Source organism: Vipera ursinii (assembly GCF_947247035.1).
Source record: "Vipera ursinii genome assembly, chromosome: 6".
Lineage (NCBI taxonomy): Eukaryota > Metazoa > Chordata > Lepidosauria > Squamata > Viperidae > Vipera > Vipera ursinii.
Window position 1 is genome coordinate 45,325,256 of NC_139515.1, and position 21,037 is coordinate 45,346,292.

Below are 21,037 nucleotides of genomic sequence, written 5' to 3' on the forward strand. Positions count from 1 at the left end.
CAATCAGATAAGCAGCTGCCTACTGCAGAAGCAGGCTGAGTTATACAGCCTACAGTTTGAGAGAAAAGCCTTTGCTATTTAGAAAGTTCAAGCAATTAAACATACGTAGATATCCCCTGAGGGCAATATTCAATGAATCACTTCAAAAGAAAGAGTTGTTTCTCAGGGAAAATAGAAATACTCAAGTCACTGCTATAAAAGAACGGTTTGGAAATCAGACTTTTGTTGGCAAACAGCTTTCCTAAATTAGATCTGATCTCTTGAATCTTGCTGCTTCTTCTTACCTGACCGATTTTTAGATTGGTATAAGACAGTAATCCTGTTCTGATTCCTAGATTTTGGATTTGTCAGCATGGAACCTTGGCTTCTGAACTTGTTTGTTTTACATGGTCTGTCCCATTCCTGCAGTCTGGTGATACTTTTAGATGCCATAAATAACTCTGATCTACGTCTGACCTTCTGCACTTGTAATTACTAGCACAGGGTGCAGATGTATGACCAGAGTGAGAGAAAAGGACACAAACATGATCAAGGAGGGGAAAAAGGGGAGAGCACATTAACCTCCTATCTCTAGAAATAAAGCATAAGTTGAGTTTAGTGACTAAGAAAAATCTTGTGACCTCTGCTTTGTCAAAGTATATTGCAGACACTATTTTTCAGTTTGGACATTTTCTGAAGAACAAAACCTAGTTATCAACAGTAATTCATATGAAGGTAGAGAAAAATCAACAGGGTCACTTTTCAGTTTATTCCATAGATGTACACGCTGTGTTCAGTGCAATGGTATCCTTCCATTGCTTGAAGTTGAAGTCCCATCTGAGCTGATCATGTTTAGTAAGCAAGAGAAATGTGTAGATTAGATCTCTTGGGTTTTAACGGCTTGCCCCATTGCCAGTAATGTCATCAGGGAAAGGAATGGCCTTGAAGAAAGAAGATATCAGAAGAAGACAGGTGACTATGAGAGTTAGGAGATGGTAAAGGAGACATGTGGTTTAAAAAAAGGTTTGCCAACAATATTTGAAAAAGAACATGGTGTATAGGTATTTTTGGAAAAATGTTCCTCCCTAAGATTCATTTAGTAATGGAGACCAGCAAAACCTGTCCATTAAGGCACAAACTGTTTATTGTGATGTTATAAGAATTTTCTTGGTCTGATTATGAGCTAGGTAAATAAACAGACTGTATGGCTGCCTGAAGAATTGGGTAATCTTTTTGATCACATTAACATAGAATACAGCAATCAAAGCTACGAAACAAATTTTAGAAAGCTACGAGTAGACATACTTACAGCATAGTAATGATGGGGTTTCATCATGAAGCTATGGACTTTGATGTGAGGCATTTTAGACATGTAAATTTAAGATGTTTCTTTCCTGTGGACGTGGGAGGTCTGGGAAGGAAAATTGTCCCTTGCTCTGTGGGGCATGAAGATCTTAGATATGTTTGATCGTCTCCTAGATGATTTTTATGAGAGGTTCTGAGTGGGTTGTAGTAATGTGATGAAAGCCTTATTTTGAGGGTATTCTGTTTTATGTGTTTTTTGCCAGTGCCAGAGAGGCACTCTTAAACAATTTCAGCCTAAATGTCAAATGAGGGCAGAGAAAGTTTAAGTGGCTTTTTTTGTATCTCTATTTTGAGATTTGCCTGGCAAATCAGAGATTGTTGAAACTGAAGTTGATGGTTATATGTGTCATAGATGTGTTTATTCTCCCAACAATGGTACTGGAGATATATGCCAGTTAGAATATATATTGGATACAGTCAGTGCTTTTTTTGTAAAAGAAAAAGGTGCAGGAACTCACACATGTCATACAAACCACCTTGCCTACCCTAGAAGGTTCCATCCAAAAAAGGTGCCGGAACTCCATTCTGAGCATTCTATGAGAAAAAAAGCACTGGATACAGTAGTATCTACCTACCTGCCTGCCTGCCTGTCTACCTACCTACCTTCACACACACACACACAAACAGACACACATACATACACACACAATGTGTGTATATGTGTGTGTGTCACTGGGGAAGTGGAAGGGGTCGTTGCTTTTTATTGTTTTTTTATATAAGATTTTTATCTTTGTAAGCTTCCCAGAGTTGGGCAGACATATAAATTTTCTTTAAATAAATAAAAACAAATAAATGTGATTTGCCATGTGATTAGAGAGGTCAGAGAAGATGAAGTAATAATACAAGGATCAGGGTGTACTGAGAAGATAAAGGATGGAGGAGGTGGTGGGTGGTGGAATAAAGCAGAGTTCCTCAACCTTACTGACACTGTGGCCCGGTATGGGGGGAGGAGAGGGGATGTGCATGTGTGTGTGCATGCTTGCCCATAACTTCCACGGCCCAGTTCTGAATGGCTCAAGGGTGTTGGGGACCCCTGGAATAAAGGTTTCATTTGATGTGTCATTTTCCCTGTCATTTTCTTTTGGCTTTGTTTCCCAGAGCTGTTTTTGACAGTATACGTTTACAGTTTAATCAACATACTTGTGTCTGAATATTTTAGGGCTGAACTGAAAGTTTTATTTTCTTAGGGAAGGGTGAATGGAGTAGGGGTGATGCATTAGCATTTTCAAAAGCTCCATAAAAGGTGTCTCATGGCCCATCATCCCTCCATTCAAAATAAAAATATTCAGGTCTCAAAGAAGGTTATATAATCTAATATACTAGAAAATATTCAAAGACAAGAATCCACCATAGATTCACTAAAGGTGGCAGTATAGTATTTGCCTCAAATGTAAACTAGCTTTATGGCTGGTCTATCATCCGCCTGATCAAAATGTTGAGAATTATCTTGTAATGGCAAAAGTAATCAGGGAGGTATCAAAGGAGAAATTTTGTAATAAATGAGGACTACCATTATCCTTACATAGATTGACCCAAGCCCCAACAAAGAAACCCCATTTATAGATAACTTAAATGCTTGTTTCTTAAAACAGTTGTGTTGAAATCAACCTGAGAGGAGACAATCCTAGATTTAGCCTCGAGTTGTGGCCGTGAACTAGTGTATGAAGGAAGTGTTATGAAATTACAAGAAAACAATGATCATAATGCTGTTACATTTAGCATACATGAAAATGGCAAATGCTAGGAAGGTCTAGCACAATCACTTTTAACTACAAAAGGGAAAACTTCTAAGAAGTGGAGGAACTAAATATGGTTCCATTAACACTACTAAATTTTTTTGGGGGGGATGGATAAATTGTACAAAATATCTTATCAACTTAAAAAATACTACATGGTATTTTTTCTGGATTGGCTCAGAGAGTTGGAGGTGGACAGCACCTTCTACCTTTAGAGTTCATTCTAGTTGGTGGTGATTAGGAAGGAAAAGTCTTGCCCTTGGCCATAGGGCTTGGTGCTTTCTCCTCTCCTTTTAATATTTACATGAGGTTGCTGGATGAACTCATCCATCACTATGAATTGAGGTATCATCTATGTCAGGGGTGTCAATGCTGGCCCATGGGCCGGACCTGTCATCTGGCAGCCGCGCCCACCCCATTGCCGGAAATAGCAAAACTCTCCTGATACGTTGCACAACGTCACATGACGTCGTGAGTTTGACATGTCTGAACTATGTACTGATGAAATCCAATTATATATCTCCACCTCTGGCAAATTAAGTGATGTCAGGAACATTTTATCCTGATGTCTGGAGGCTGTGAGGGTCTGGATGGGGAACAACTAGCTTCAGCTGAACCCTGGCAAGACTGATTGGCTTTAGTTTTCAGGGCCCACTGATTTCAGGACCATGGCATCTTTGATGCTGGATAGGGTTGCACTACCCCAGATAGGCCCAGTGTGCAATCTGGAGACCCTCCTAGACAGAACTCCTGCTTGATGAACAAGTTGAAGTCATGGCTAGGAGGGGATTTACATAGCTTCATCTAGTATGCCAGCTGTGCTTCTTCCTGGATCAGCCGGCTCTGCTTACTGTCATTCATGTCTGCAGATTGGATTACTACAATGTGCCTGCATGGGACTGCCCCTGAACAATATTTAGAAATATCAGCTAGTACAGAATGAGGTGGCATGCTCAATTATATGTACTGTTAGGGCAATGCATGTTACACTTCTGCTCTGCAGGCTACATCTGCCAATTAACTTCTGGATCCAATTCAAGGTGCTTCTTAACTTTTAAAGCCCTTCATGGCATGGGATTATCTATCTCATTACATCAGACTATCCCATCAAATCTCATAGAGAAGGTGTGCTGCAGATATTTGCTACCCTGTTTCCCTGAAAATAAAACCCACTCCGAAAATAAGCCCTAGCCTGATTTTTTGGGGATAGGCCTAATATAAGCCCTACCCCAAAAATAAGCCCGGGTGATGTGTGCCCAGCACAAATGGTAGTGAGTGTGTGTGGGCTGATGGTGTCCAGCAGCAGTGTAGCCTGCCAGCCCCTTGGCACAGAGTTGGTACAGAGTGAAGGCATAGGCAGGGAAGAAGTGCTTGGGTGCCTATGGGGTACTTGGGAATAAAGCAATTTGACCTGTTCTCAAGTGCCCCATAGGTGCCCAAACACTTTTCTCCCTAACAGAGATCTGACTGAGACTGGAAGCTCCGTCTGCTTACGAATGGGGTGCTTTGAAACGGAGCAATTAGCTCCATCTCCAAGTGTCCCATTTGCAAGCAGACAAAGTTTTCAGTCTCCGTCAGATCTCTGTTCAGGGGAAAAGTGTTTGGGCACCTACTGGATTCTTGGGGCAGCTCCACCCCCTCCTCCACTTGACTCACCTCGTGGTGGCTGCATAGTGTGGCAGGCCATGCGGCCTCCTGCTTTGAGTGTGAGTGGCTGCAGAAGTGTGCTGGTAGCCATGCAGCTTCCTGCTGGATGGGACTGTTGGTGCTGTCACTTCGAGGCAAGGCAGGTGTCAGGAAAAAAGACATCCCCCAAAAATAAGACCTATTGCCTCTTTTGGAGGCAATATATATATTGACCGGGTCTTATTTTCCGGGAAACATGGTATGTCTGATGGGTCCCGGAAACAAGCCTTTTCTGCTGTGGTCTCCTTGAAATTAGATTACTCCCATCTGTTTTTATTTTTCATAAAGCCCTCAAATCCTGATTATGCTGCCAGGCCTGGGGCTCACAGGGGACCAGAGATTTGTCCCAATTGCTCAATTTTATCCTCCCTTCACCCAGGGATGGTATTTTTGTTTTTATGCTATTTATTACCATGACTTTTTATACGTTGGCAAAAGATAATCTAACTACAATTTATCAAAGTCTTCACTGTGTATTCCAAGGTTGGTTGCTGTTTTGTCTTTGTTTTGATCTTTTTTTCTATTTAATCATTGTGCAATTTCTTCCCCATGATGCTGATTTTTATTACTGAAACTTGGAAAGCCTTTGCATTTGGCTTTGGAGTAGTATCATCAGCATAGTACAGGTTATTGATGTTTCTTTCTCCAATTTTAAAACTATGCTCATCTTCTTCGAACCTAGGTTCTCTTATTATATATTCAACATACAGATTGAATAGCATAAGAAATATAGAACTTTGTCTCATTCATTTGCCAACTTGGAGTCAATCTGTTTCACCATGTTTTACCTGGACTATGGTTTTCTGTGCAGAAATTTCATTTGAGACAACAAAATGTTTTGGAATTCTCATTTTCCTAAGGACATTGTACACCTTGACATGTTTGGTGTAATCAAAAGGTTTGGTTTTTTTTCAGTCATTGAAATACACATTGGTTTCCTTTTGCTATTCTTCTAATTCAGTCTCTCTCATGGTATGTTCCATATATAGAACATATAAATAAACAAATAAAAAATGCAGCCTTGTTTCACTCTTTTGATAATTTGGAGTCTGTTTGTTTTGCTATGTTCCATCTGGATTGCAGCTCCCTATCCTGGGTAGACAATTCTCATGATGTAAAGAAGTATAGTTCTAACCTTCAAAGTAGTAAAGGAAGGGAAGACTGTCAAAAAAGATTATACAGTTCTGCAAAAGGAGAAACCATGAGGAAGAAACTCAAAGTAACCTGACTTTGACTGTTTATTCCAAGATGGGGCAGAAAAAACTTGAATAGGCTTTCAAGATCCTGTTATTACCTTACTACAATAAAGACCATTCCTGGAATCCTTGGAGTGCCTGTCTCTTGACCTTCCTAACCTCACTTGACACGAGAGGGCAATAAGATGTTCTGGGATTTCTATTATAATAATGATATTTCACAGTTTGATATAGTTGACACAATAGTCCTTCTGCAGTCAATAAAGTATTTGGTATTCTTTGGCCTTTTCCATTATCTATACAATTGCGAACTGTTGTTATCACTGGTCACAAGGATAAAAGAGTTTGGTAGGCATATAGCACAAAGTCTCACATTCCTTGGCAAGTTCCTTGGCTTATAGTACACTCAAGGAAGCTGTAGCAAAGGGTAGTAGGCACTCAGATAATACAGTGATAATTTTGAACTTGATTTATGGCACTTTTAACAGGCATTTTGATGTTCAGTAATGCAGATTTTTAAAGAGGAAAGTATGGATCCATATTCTGCTTTTTGACTTTTGGTTGTCACTCACATTGGCTGTATACTCATTGATTATCCTTTAATTCTCAAACAAAGAAACAACAAATGAGTTGGCAATGGATCAAGAAAGGGATAAGAAATAATGGAAGATAATACTATAAAATGTCAACCAAGTAAAAAGCCAATATTAAAAAAAAATCCCACAAATTCTTGCTTCGAATAATTAGGAAATACCATGTTTCTCCGAAAATAAGACCCTGGGTAGCTAAGACTCCAAAAGAGACACTAGGTCTTATTTCTGGGGTGAGGTGGGGTGTCTTTTCTACTCACCTCATGGGGCAGCATAGAAATGCCTCTGCAGCTGAGAATGAAGCTCCGGCCTGCATTTTGCTGTCAGAGGCCTTCTGGAAAGGCCTCTGACAACAAAATGCAGGCTGGGGGATGCCGTAAAAGAAGTGGGCCAGTGAGGAGAGGCAGGTGTCAATTCATGGGAGGCCTGGCTGCAACGGTAAGTGGATGCGCGGCATGTGGGGCAGCTTCACCTCCACCTCTCCCCACCCCGCCCTAGCTTTTTAGGTGTGGGCCCCGCCCCCAAACTATGGCTTATTTTGGGTGTAGGCCTTATATTAGGCCTACCCCCAAAAATAAAGTTAGGGCTTATTTTCAGGGTAGGTCTTACTTTTGAGAAACACAGTAGAATACAAATGTAATAATGCCAATATAAAAAAATGACCTTATATACTTTTCTGCTGTGGTTTGCTTTAGATTCATATACCTGGGCTGCAAAAATCTAGGACAATCACTACAGAAACAGAAAATTCACTGATGCTGCCTAATGACAGTCTGGATATTTGCAGTTTCTCCATTTTCTAATATCATTAAGAAATAATATTGGAAAGCTAGAAAGGGCAGGAAAAATTAGTAGGGGAGAAGAATAGTTCCCTTATGAAGAAATAGTTTAGAATTTCTTTCTTAGTAAAAAATTGGGCAATGTGTGAATGTTGTAAAGATATTTAAAATTATGCATGCCATGAAAAATCACCTCCCTCTGTCAGAATTAGAATTTGAGATCATCCCTTGAAGTTAAATGCATAGATTCAGGACTGACAAGAAGTAGCATTATTTTTATTCAGCATATGGTAAAACTAAAATTCACTGCATCAGATATTGTGTTAATTCACCTGTTTTCAGCTGATTAGATGAATTAATAGAGAATGAAACTATTAATAGTTTCTAGTTTGTGACAGTGCCCACCCCTTAAATCTAAGGAAGCATTTCTAACGTTTCTGCTGCTGCTATTGTTAATATTCCAAGAAAGCTACTGCCTTCTTATCTTGTTTATAATGTAGACACCTGGTTGTTCATTAAGAACTGGCAAAGGCCTTTGAACTGATCAAATAGCCCTTCCAATATATTTCTATTCAAAGATGTAAATTAGACTGGAAAATATTCCCATACAGGTGAGAGATACAAATTTGTATATTCATTTCAATATCTACAGTATAATTTGTAAATTGTCATATTATTTAATATGAAGAAATTAAAACTAGTTTATTTAAGAGGTTTGAACAGTACATTTTTAAGAAAGTTTTGATGTAATAAAAAAGATTTTGTCAGAAAGTTGTAAAGAATACTGAGCAACAGTAAAAAAAAAAAGAGTAACACCACATAAAGCTTTGAAAGTGCCAACTTAATCTGAAGGGGGAAATATTCCAAGGAAATTTTTGATACTAGTAAATTTTCTGTAGAAAATTTTCCAGCCCATTTTTCTGTTTCTAACAATAAATGTATGAAATATTCATATTTAATTAATATTCATATTTAATTAATATTCATATTTCATAAAACATAAATAAAAATCTGTGTAATTGGCAGGATATATTACAGTATATAATATATTACTACAGTTCTTATAGTGGGCAATTTTAATGTTGTTTACATTTAATTGTGAACATGTATTATTACAATTAAATAATCTATCCTGATATGATAGAATTATGACAGAATGTACACATATGCATACACCTACACCTACACTTACACATACACACACAACCAATGCTTTGATCACTTCAGCAATCCTGAAAATATAATGACTGAGCTTTTATTTTGTTTTCTTTTGTTTCCAACAGGTACGATTGTATGCAAGACCTGATGCCATTAGAAGAGGATCCGGGGACTATGCTTTAAACATTACACGGAGATTAATTGAGTTCTATGAAGATTACTTCAAAATACCCTATTCCTTGCCAAAATTAGGTAGGTTTTTCCAGTTAAAACTGAGCTTTTCAAGAAGAATAAAATGGATTACTGTTGTTCTAGGTTGAAGAAAGTCAAAGTATAATGTTTGGATCTTCACTTGTTTTGGAATCTATGGGGCCAAGATCTAGGAAACATATTATTAGCAGACCTACAATACTATATTCTAATGCTCAACCCTAGGGATTTTAACTTCTGGAATTCAGACCTTCCTTTTTTAAAGCACATATCTGCAAGGTACCACCATTCTTAACTTATGAGTAATGTTGTGGCAGACGTTACTCTGACTGGTAATGTTGCAAATGGACAGTTTAATCATTTTATAAGATGTGGTTTACTGCTTTGTCATTTGTATTGTGCTTAAGTTTTCATAAACTTTTGTCATAACATTAGGCAGAAAAATCTTCTAGCAATGTCAGAAAGCTAAAAATAAAACATATCTTTGTAATTTGCAAAAAGAAACTTATATTTAGAACTTTAGAAGTTTGGAAGACTAGTAGAATAAATGCAACTGTTTCATTTTTTATGATTCAATTAAATATAATCTTTCAGTATATTCTCTAGACAATCTTTCCCTGGGATCTTCCAGCTGTTTTGGGACTGTGATTCCTAGGCATACTACCTAGAAATTATAACTACTGCAATTGCATTACTTTAGCATCAAGTTATATTATTTATTTGTTTAATGTGTTTTTCAAGGCACTTGCATTGTACATTTTCTGCATAACAAATTCATATACATAACAAATACAAATACATTTTTATTTAGGACATGATTCGAAATTGGCTGTCAGGATTTCTGATTCTTGCTTTTAATACCACACTATGGCAGAAATTCTTTTTGTTATACAGTATATATATTTGGTGCAAAGATCCTGCGCTTAGTCAAAAGATATTTTACTCGTTTTAAGTTGACTTCTTGAACTTCATTAAAATTGTAATGAAGTTCAAGAAGTCATCTTCAAACTAGTTCAAAATGCTTGTCTTGTAAAAAATGTTCAAGTATGAATTCAAAATATCATTTCAAAGTTTTAAAGAATAAGCTTGGAAAATGGCAATTTGAAAAACTTCATAAAGCATGTTCCTCCAACCTGGAGTAGTCTAGATATTTGACATAGAATTGTCATCTTAAACAAACCAAGGACACCAACTTGGGAAAAAAATAAACTTTCTTCATGAGTACATATGGCAATCAAGATTTAATAAATTATTTCTGGTCTGGAGATTGCAGTAATGATCCTTTTAGGATGTTGATTTCCCCCCCCAGTCATTTATATTTCATCAGTATTTTTTCTTGTGTCCTCCTCTTTTTCTTAAGTATGTAAGAAGCAGTGGTGAGGTTTACAGTTTCAGAGTAACTTTTTTTCAATCATTTATATTTCATCACTATTTCTTCTTGTGTCCTTCTATTTTCTTAAATAAGTATGTAGGAAGCAGTGGTGCAGTTTAAAGTTTCAGAGTAATTTCTCTGCCTGTGTGGCATAATAATTTCAATGTGGTTAAAATAAAAACAATTTATCTGAGAAGAATGAAATATTCATTTTTTTCCAAATTGAATAACATCATATGAAAGTAATGTGATTTGAAAATAGGAATTTTAATTATTGAAGTTTCCGAACCATTCACAACATTTCTCTATAAGCAAAAATGAAATGATGTAATTCACTTCTGAATTTTGTATCAAAAATTATTTAGGTAGTGTTAAAAGGAAAGGCTAGAAACAATAGCAGTCTCAATAAATTAACGATAAATGATTACTTAATGTAAATATTCTATATTTATATGTAGAAAGTCAGTAGATTATCATGAACTTTCATTATTTACAGTATGCATGTGGAATTTTCAAAAATTTGCATGCGGAGTAGTGAAAGCTGGCAGGGTGGAATTTATTTACGGTATTCTAAATAAATAAATGTGAAATTGCATAACAATATACTAACTAGCATGTTTTATATCAGTATTTCTTATAATACTTGTCATAAAGTGTTTACCGTATTTAAAATTTGACTAATGCAAATACTGTACTTATCAAATTATCTTTTATGGCTTCTTGCTCTTTAGTAGTCCTACGTATGACTGTCTGCATATATAATTATTTTGTATGTACAAAACACTGCTACTCAGGTTTATTTTCAATTCAACAAAGCATGTGTGTGATTCCTTCACTACCCCATCATGAATAGAACACTCCCAACATATGAAAGAATAAAAGTGCACTTATATTTTATTTAAGTATTTAAGTATAATTAGATAAAACAGTATCTGTTCTGAAAATTCAGACATGTGAACAAAGTGATGGGTTGAAAGGTTAATTTGAAATCTGTGTAGCTTTGATGAATGACTAAAACGATATATTGCTAGAGTGTCTGTGGTCTCTTGAGAGTATTCTGGAAATGCTTTAGCTACTCCGAGTGGGTTAAGTGCTTAAAGTAAAAACTGACCAAATCTTTGGAAGTATTTGAACCAAAGATAGTCTTCATTAGAGTTCTTTTATTCTACAATATTTGAGTGCTCACCCTTGATTTAGGAGAGTAACACTTTCATGTAGGGCTGCTGGTGATTGCCTTTTTGTTAACTTAATAACTTCTCTTCTTGAGCAGAAATTATTATGACTTCTGGATGTCAGATTCTGATGGGAAATAATGACTACAGCTCTAAACCCTGATATCTAAGGACTATTAACTTAGTTCAGGTAGAACTTTAAGAATGTCTAAAATAATGTCCTCTAAACTATGGTTTGGATAAAGTGATGGGAGATCTTACAGTTTTTAGGAAAAGGTGAAATATATAGGTTGAAAAGGCCACATCCTTTCTATATTCACAGTTCAGTTGTGGACTCCATGCTTGTGGGTGCAGTATCAAATATCAAAAGAGTCTCCAGGCTAATATCTCACTTGATATTTTCTTTTGTTTTAAGAGGAAATATCACTGTATTCCCTTATACAAAGCTATACTTGTGCATTGTTAGCCAGGCTGATAAACCCTCCTGTTTTTGTACAGAATATTTTCATGCTGTCCTGGGGAAAGATTGAGTTCTCCCTTCCACATCTGCAATGGTTTCAAATAATAAGAATGGCAGCTATTACTGCTTTATTTCATGCTAGGCAAAGAGATTGGCAGTAGGCCAATACACCACCAGTGATATCATTATACTGCACTGAAGGAGATGAATTTTTCTAAGTTATTCATGGCATGGTGAGGCTATTCTTCAATAAGTACCATGGATCCAGGATGAAAATGAAATTTTATTTCATATATGTTCAGTGTTAACTGAAATGTCTACATTCTTGCTTCAGTTTCTATAACAACTTTTCCTTTCTAATCCAAATAGTATTTGTTTTTAGTATTTTCTGGTACTTACAAAGAGCAACAAAGGAGCATCTGGCTGAGGGATTCCATATAGCCATCTCCACAGGAGTATAAATGTTGCTGAAGAAGGTTTTATATTGTGCCCACCAGACTGGGGAGGGTGATGCATTCAATCTGGCCAAGATGAAGACCCAGTGAAATTTCAGAATTAGAATTATGGAGAGATAAGTTGATGACAGATGGCCATTTGAAAAAAGTCCATGAACAGTGGGATTTACACTGTTTAAAAATTAATATCCTAGATATTACTTAAGGTCACTTCTGGTACTTTCAAACCTAATGGACAATTAGCACTTGTTAGTCAGATTGATTTAAAATGCTTTCTGCCACTAATATTTTCCATATGCATGTAAATTTAAAGTTTCATTCAGGATATGTAATCTAGTGGGTTTTTATTTTTAGTAGAAGTACCATAACTGACAAGTGTCAATGTTAATTCTTACAGATATAGAATTTCATGGAAATTTACCAAAGAAATATATGTCCTGTTTTTCAGTAGATGCGTTTACATATATTATCCAACTTTCCAACACTAGAAATTGTTTTTTGAGGTTATAAGTTGGTCCAAAAAAGGAATATGAGTGGGACATTTGTGGAGTTGTTAGAGAAGAATTTAAATTATACAATGAATTCAAATGACATAAGGAATAAATCATTATTCTTCTGCTTCTAGTCACTCAGGTTAGCAACTTAAGTTAGTATATTTGTATTTTTAAATAATGTATGTATTTGACATATTATCCCTTATTTTTCCTTTCTTGGAGAAAATGCTTTATTACAATCTTGTTATTTAAAAACCATGAGTTATGAGCCTGCACAAAGCTCCATTGACCTTGAATTCTGGTTTGACTTCACGGTGTGACGGGCACAGGAAAACAGGACTCTGTCTTCTGTGTTTGATTTTGCCCCACTGGGGACCCTAAAAAGGGTCGAAAGTTGCTTGGAAGAGGCAACAGAGAAGGAGGGGACCCTTGTTGATTGCGGGAGGGTGGTGGCCTTCCATTTGATCTGAGGAATCCCTCCAAACTAGTCGGGGAAAGACTGGCTACATTTGTGTGGCCAGTCAGAAGCTGCTGACAACAGAAGAAAATAAGCATTACCCAGGAACTTTTGAGCAATGTGGATGGAACTGGGTAAGACCCTATCCTCTCTTTATGACTTTAAAACTTTTTCCTGGGAGAAAACTGCCCAAAGCAAAGAATCCTCCTCAATGAGAGAGGGAAGGGGAACTTCCACCCCATCCCCTCAGGAAAAGAAAAGTGGCAAATTAATTGCTTGGTGGGAAACCGAGAAAATTACAAGATTAATTTGGAATCAACACACACACACACACACACACACACACACACACACACACTCTTGAAATTTGGGGACTGAAAATGCTTTTGAGATTATTTTTTTAAAGAGACTTAAAAAGCTTGTAATATAAGTTTGGATGTAAAAAGCTGGAAGACGGTGTCAATGAAATCTAGTGATGAGCTACAGCACTACAATTTATTATGGCCAAAGCAAACTTGGCTGGAAGCCCAGACTGAGTCTTCAGTAAGACTCTTGTGGTTTCAGAAACTTTCACTTTTGAAGACTGCAGCTGGGAAAAGGGTGGGAACACCTCTTGGGCTGCTTATTTGTGTGTCAGAGAAACTGGCCTGCCTGGACTACAAATTTAAATACTAACTGACTTCTAGATCTGAGTAATGGAGCTATTTCCCTATAAAAGAAACATGCATTATTGATTGAGATGATGGAATACTTTGGACTATAAACCTTTGATTGATGAAGAATTTTTAATTGCTCTTTTCTCTCTGGACAGAAAGGATGTTTTTCATTGGACAGAAAATTTTGAAAAATTGGAACTTTACTTATATTTCCTGAGTGGAGACTTAAGGATGGACTGAGAGGTGGGCTGGATAATTTGGAGTTCAAATGACAATTGACTGAAACTTTTTAAATCCCTAAATAGATTGGGCTATAAAGACTACATAAAAAACAAAATGGACGTTCCATACTTAGCTTCATATGGTAAAAAACCATCCCTAACACCTGTTCCCAAAGTCCTCAGCTTGACATACCAACAAGAAAATGTTGATAAATTTCAGAAATAAATTCTTTCTATGTCAAAGTCAATACAAGAGACAATTGCCTTAGCTCATGATGAGACTAAAAATAACACAAAGGAGTTAAAAACATTTTTTTAATCTAAATCTACAAACTCAGAAAATTTTTCATTTTTTCCCCATTTTAATTCCATTTATATCCCGCCCTTCTCCGAAGACTCAGGGCGGCTTACAAGCTTAGCAGTAGCCTTCATTCTATGTATATGCCTGCTTATTAGGGCTTTCACACACACACCCCAAGCGGCATTATTACAAAGTCAGCTTATTGCCCCCAACAATCTGGGTCCTCATTTTACCTACTTCGGAAGGATGGAAGGCTGAGTCAACCTTGAGTCTCGTGGGATGCGAACCTGCACTAATAGCAGGCAGCTGGTGTTACTTAAGGAGGCATTAGCCCACTGCTCCACCAAGGAGCAAGGAGCAAGGAGCAAGTACAAAGAGGGAACTAGCAACCCAGAAAATAGAAGGAAAATCAGAGAAAGTAGACCCAAAGATGGAGGACCTAAAGAAAGGAACTAACAGTCAGACTCAGACAAACGTAGACGTACCAATAATATCAGAAATGGAAAAAATATCTTACCTGTCAAGATCTCAGAACACACTTGAGGATAAACAAGAAGAGCTGACTGAATGGAAGATAGAGCCATTAGGAGAATTGTGGGAATTGGAGAAGGAGGGAGGCTGTTTAATGAATATCAATGGGCTGATACTTTAATCAAATTGCTTTTCATATTCCAAACAATATACACAAAAATAGAGGAAGAATTACTTGATGATTCAAATGCATTGACTTGGAAAGTTAGTTGGCAAAGAAAGAAAGCTTGAGCAAGACTGAAGGAAACAGAAGCTTTGACCTATTAGAGGGGATGTTATATTACCAATCAGATGTTTGAACATGGCTGAGAATAGATAATGGTTAGAAATAGTATTATTATAACTAGAAAGATAGGATGTGTAACTAGAATATTATATTTTGGAATGAGAACGGAAATATGAAAATGATAAGAAGGTTTGGGTAAGGGAAGCTTTTGGTTACCTAAATATAACATTATAAGAAATTATAAGCGATAGAGACATATTGAACACTGATGGGAAATTATTTTTTTAAAAAAGTGGGAAAAAACAGGATATTAATTGAACAAATGATATTTATTTATTTATTTATTTAATCCCATTTATATCCCGCCCTTCTCCGAAGACTCAGGGCGACTTACAATTTAAAGCACAAATCAATGTGCTTAGCAATAGCCTTCATTCTAGGTATATGCCTGCTTATTAGGGCTTTAAGTGCAAATGCAATTAAGATATATATATATATATATATATATATATATATATATATATATATATATATATATATATATATATATATATATATATATATATATATATATATATATACACACACACATACATCTGCCATTAGAGTGGTATCATCTGCATATCTTAGGTTGTTGATATTTCTTCCGGCAATCTTAATTCCAACTTTTGATTCATCTAGCCCTGCCTTTCTCATGATGTGCTCTGCATATAAATTAAATAGGCAAGGCGACAGTATACAGCCTTGTCGGACTCCTTTCCCAATTTTGAATCAATCAGTGGTGTCCAGTTCTCACTGTTACTTCTTGGCCCGCATATAGGTTTCTCAAGAGACAAATAAGATGGTCTGGTATGCCCATCTCTTTAAGGACTTGCCACAGTTTGTTATGATCCACACAATCAAAGGCTTTAGCATAGTCAATGAAGCAGAAGTAGATGTTTTTTCTGGAACTCTCTAGCTTTCTCCATGATCCAGCGCATGTTAGCAATTTGATCTCTAGTTCCTCTGCCTCTTCGAAATCCTGCCTGTACTTCTGGTAGTTCTCGATCCACATACTGCTGGAGTCTAGCTTGTAGAATTTTAAGCATAACTTTACTAGCATGAGAAATGAGTGCAATGGTGCGATAGTTTGAACATTCTTTGGCACTGCCTTTCTTTGGAATTGGAATGTAAACTGATCTTTTCCAATCCTGTGGCCACTGTTGAGTTTTCCAAATTTGCTGGCAAATTGAGTGTAGCACTTTTACTGCATCATCTTTTAAGATTTTGAATAGCTCAGCTGGAATACTGTCACCTCCACTAGCTTTGTTGTTGCTCAGCTTTTCTAAGGCCCACTTCACTTCACATTCCAGGATGTCTGGCTCGAGGTCAGTGACCACCTCATTGTGATTGTCAGGGATGTTAAGCTTATTCCTGTATAGTTCTTCTGTGTAATTTTGCCACCTCTTCTTAATCTCTTCTGCCTCTGTTAGGTCCCTGCCATTTTGGTCCTTTATCATGCCCATTTTTGCATGAAACATTCCTTTCATCTCTCCAATTTTCTTGAAAAGATCTCTGGTCCTCCCTATTCTATTGTTTTCTTCTATTTCTTTGCATTGTTCATTTAAGAAGGCATTCTTATCTCTTCTAGCTATTCTTTGGAATTCTGCATTTAATTGGGCATATCTTTCTTTTTCTCCCTTGCCTTTCGCTTCCCTCCTTTCCTCAGCTATTTGCAAAGTTTCCTCAGACAGCCCTTTTGCTTTCTTGCATTTCTTTTTCTTTGGGATGGTTTTGGTTGCTACCTGTTGTACAATGTTGCGAACCTCTGTCCATAGATCTTCAGGCACTCTGTCTATCAGATCTAATTCCTTAAATCTATTTGTCACCTCTACTGTATATTGAACAGGTATATGATTTAACTCATACCTGACTGGCCTAGTGCTTTTCCCTATTTTCTTTAATTTAAGCCTAAACTTTGCAACAAGAAGCTCATGGTCTGAGCCACAGTCAGCTCCTGGTCTTGTTTTTACTGACTGTATAGAGCTTCTCCATCTTTGGCTGCAGAGCATATAGTCAATCTGATTTCTGTGTTGACCGTCTGGTGATGTCCATGTGTAGAGCCGTCTCTTGGGTTGTTGGAAAAGAGTGTTTGCTATGACCATCATATTCTCTTGACAAAATTCTATCAGCCTGTGCCCTGCTTCATTTTGTACTCCAAGGCCAAACTTGCCTGTTATTCCAGTTATCTTTTGGCTTCCTACTTTAGCATTCCAATCCCCCATGACGATAAGGACATCATTTTTTGGTGTTAGTTCTATAAGGTGCTGTAGGGCTTCATAGAACCGGTCAATTTCCCTCCTCTTCAGCACTGGTGGTTGGGGCATAGACTTGGACTACTGTGATATTGAATGGTTTGCCTTGGATTTGAACTGAGATCATTCTGTCATTTTGAGGATTGTATCCCAGTATTGCTTTTCCTACTTTTTTATTGACTATGAAGGCTACTCCATTTCTTCTGTGGGATTCTTGCCCGCAGTAGTATACCTGATGGTCATCTGAATTAAATTCACCCATTCCTGTCCATTTTAGTTCGCTGATACCTAAGATGTCGATGTTCAGTCTTGTCATCTCTTGTTTGACCACGTCCAGCTTTCCTTGATTCATGGATCTTACATTCCAGGTTCCTATGGAGAAAAAATCTTTACAGCATCGGACTTTCCTTTCACCACCAGACATATCCACAGCTGAGCGTCCTTTCGGCTTTGGCCCAGTCGCTTCATTCTTTCTGGCACTACTAGTACTAGCCCTCTGCTCTTCCCCAGTAGCATATTGGACGCCCTCCGACCTGAGGGGCTCATCTTCCAGCGTCATATCGTTTTGCCTTTTGGTATTGTCCATAGGGTTTTCATGGCAAAGATACTGGAGTGGTTTGCCATTTCCTTCTCCAGTGGATCACGTTTTGTCAGAACTCTCTGCTATGACCTTTCCGTCTTGGGTGGCCCTGCATGGCATAGCTCATAGCTTCATTGAATTACGCAAGCCCCTTCACCACGACAAGGCAGTAATCCATGAAGGGGACATTGTTACAGGCAAACAAACAAACAAACAAGCAATTCAAAAGAGCAATGATAGATTCTACTTGAGCTTAAACTTTCCTACCATTGCCATAATTTTATATGTTTCAGACATTTGTATACTACATTCTGCTAATAACTAGATCCCACTTTTCTGGGTGAACACGTCAGTCAGCTGCCCATCATGTTTTTTCCTACTGAATCCCTCCACTTCTGGTTAATTTAATATTAACTCACTAGAGGTATTCCTTTCATACCTCACTTCCTGATGTGTGCCTTGACTGCTAACACATCTACGTGTAGATGGAAAATAAATTTTCAAATCCTCTGCAGTCTTGCTACTGACTACTGCTATTATGAGGTTTACCAGCAATTTGACCTATTGCATTCTTATCACACAGTATATTGACAGTTGTGGTTTGTTCTGATGCTCCAAATTGCCTGTCAGCTTGACATCTGAGGTATCTTGAACATTTATCCTTCCTTCAGAATAAATATTCCATTCATCTCTCACTTTTCTCTGAACTGCACAGCCTAACTATGCTCCAGCAGGAAGCAAACAACTCAGTCATAAATCAGGAACTCTTCTAATGGTTGCACTTGCTTTACTGTAAATCTGGCTTTACTTTTTTCTGAGCTGCAGGATATGAGACAGTCGCAGTATCATAAGTCTAAGTATCAAGACTCCAATAGGCAATCTGAGTATAACTGTGAAATTCCTAATCAGTGTTGGCAAATTCAGTCTAAAGGTTAAGAAATTGTGCAGTATGTACAATATATTGCTTCTGTATAGATTGTTACATAAGTTGTTTAGTTGATTTAGAGTTCTTTCTAGAAAGTTTCTGGCTGGTTTCTTTTCACATATATACATGTTCCTCACTTTTCTCCTCCACTTGATTTCCATGAAGACTTTACCAGCATTTTACCTTTACTGCAGGCACTGTAGAGGAACAGGTGGCAAAACCTGGAGGCTGAGTTAAAAGAGGGATCAGCCTAGAATCCCTTGGTAGCCAGAAGTGGATTAAGTCCAACTCTCCCCTTGAATCCAGTTGACCCTACTCTGACTCCATGTAGATGCTAAATGTTAGTTGAAAGGATTCCTGTGCATAAACTGTTCAGTAATGAATCAGTTTAATTGGACTTTCATGTGTGGACTTGGTCTTTTGCATCTGACAGGCACCTTATCTCACTATTTTGTCCACCTTCTCTTCTAAGCTTTCTGATCTGATCCTATTTGTTTTATTTTTCTCAGTTTCTTTCATTATTTTATTAAATCTCAAACCACCACAACTAAGCCATTCTGTTGTTTCTTTCTTCTGTATCAATTGGCTGGTGCCATGTCCCTTTTTGAAAACAATCCATGTTTTCCCTAGATACCTGATAAAGACTAGATGCACTTTTGAGATAATAAAGAAATATAACAAGTTTTACAAATATTTCTTACGAATGTTGCAAATGAATAACCAATTGTAAGTTTGCATAATGCATGTGTTTAATGCATTTGGTCCAAACATTTGATCCTACAGTACAGTACCACAGCTTAAATTAATAGTTGTTTGAGCTTGTGTTCTAAAGCATTTTTATAGATTGTATGTAATATATCTTTTCAAATTATTTATGCACTATGAAGGTTATATTAAATCTGAGTTGTGAAGGTGACCTTCAGTTTCATAATTCTAAAACAAACATTTATTAAATATGATATGCCATCCAACTCCCAGGGACTCTGGATGGTTATAACAATACAATATACAAGGGTATGTAGGAATTGTTTTCATTCAGTAATAAAAATGAACTGAAAACTTTCATTTATAATGCAACTGAATAAAAATCCATAGGAAATTAGGTATTTTCATTTTGTATATCAGTTAACTTTTAAAACCTCGGTCTTTACAGCACACTTTTTTTAGTGATATAATAAGTATAAAAGAGTGGAATAGGAATTAAGCATAGTAAATGTTTGTAGAATTCTATAAATCTGTTAATAACATTATTTGCATTCAGAAACTCAGTGTTAAAGCAGTTGGCAGTCAAGTAAGAAAAATAGTTGGATAAAGTGTTTGCTAGGCTCAGGGCTTTTTTTCTCATAGAACGCTCAGAACGGAGTTCCGGCACCTTTTTTGGATGGAACCTTGTAGGGTAGGCAAGGCGGGTTGTATGACATGTGTGAGTTCCGGCATCTTTTTCTTTTACAAAAAAAGCACTGGCTAGGCTTAATCCATCTTTTTTGTTTAAACCTCCCAAAGCCTGAAAAAAGGATGGAAGTATCCGTTCCACCTCCTCTCGTGATGTCATAATCACAGACATTATATTCATGGTGGAAAGGGGAATGAAATTGAAAGAAAGGCCAAAAAATGTGTCTGACCACCGCATCATAATGTATGATTTTAAATTTTCAGTATTGGTTCCCTCAGGGGGCAACACAGGTATAAGAAGAAAACAGGAAATTCCATTATGTCAATAGAGATTAGCTTTCTGCCATTAACAGATAACAAGCAGCAGTAGTTTCTTCAGACTACAGTAGGGCAAGCAATGAAATATGAGGCTATTCCATTGCTGAATGACCTGGTATCTTTGGTTTTCTTCTCTTTGAATAGTTTCTGCCCCAGCAGAGTTCATTAGAAGAACTGTAACAACTACCTGACTTTACTTCTCTTCGTATTTCTTCTTCTCTTTATTTGGATTCTGTCTTTCAGGTTATGGAAGTCTGAGATCAGAGAGTATATTTCTTTTAAAATTAATTAGTACTGCATTTTTTAAAAGCAATCCATCTTTTCAATTGAAATATGGTTTACAAAGGACTCAGATAAAGAAATAATATTCACATAACTGCTTTGGATAAAAGCCTGAACTGAAAAAAAATATTGAAATGGCCTTTGAGTGCCCAAGAGCTTTTGGGTGGGTGGGTGGGTGGGTGGGGGGTTATGTGGTGATTTT

At 37.0% G+C, this 21,037-nt stretch overlaps 1 protein-coding gene across 1 annotated transcript in view; it reads left to right on the forward strand.

Annotated features, from left to right (window-relative positions):
* TRHDE (thyrotropin releasing hormone degrading enzyme) overlaps nucleotides 1-21,037 on the forward strand; it is a gene marked incomplete at both ends in the record, with an annotated part of 255,621 nt that overhangs the window by 55,753 nt on the left and 178,831 nt on the right. Inside the window, 1 exon segment of the mRNA XM_083365939.1 lies at nucleotides 8,615-8,741. Within this exon segment, the coding sequence (XP_083222065.1) occupies nucleotides 8,615-8,741 (127 nt within the window).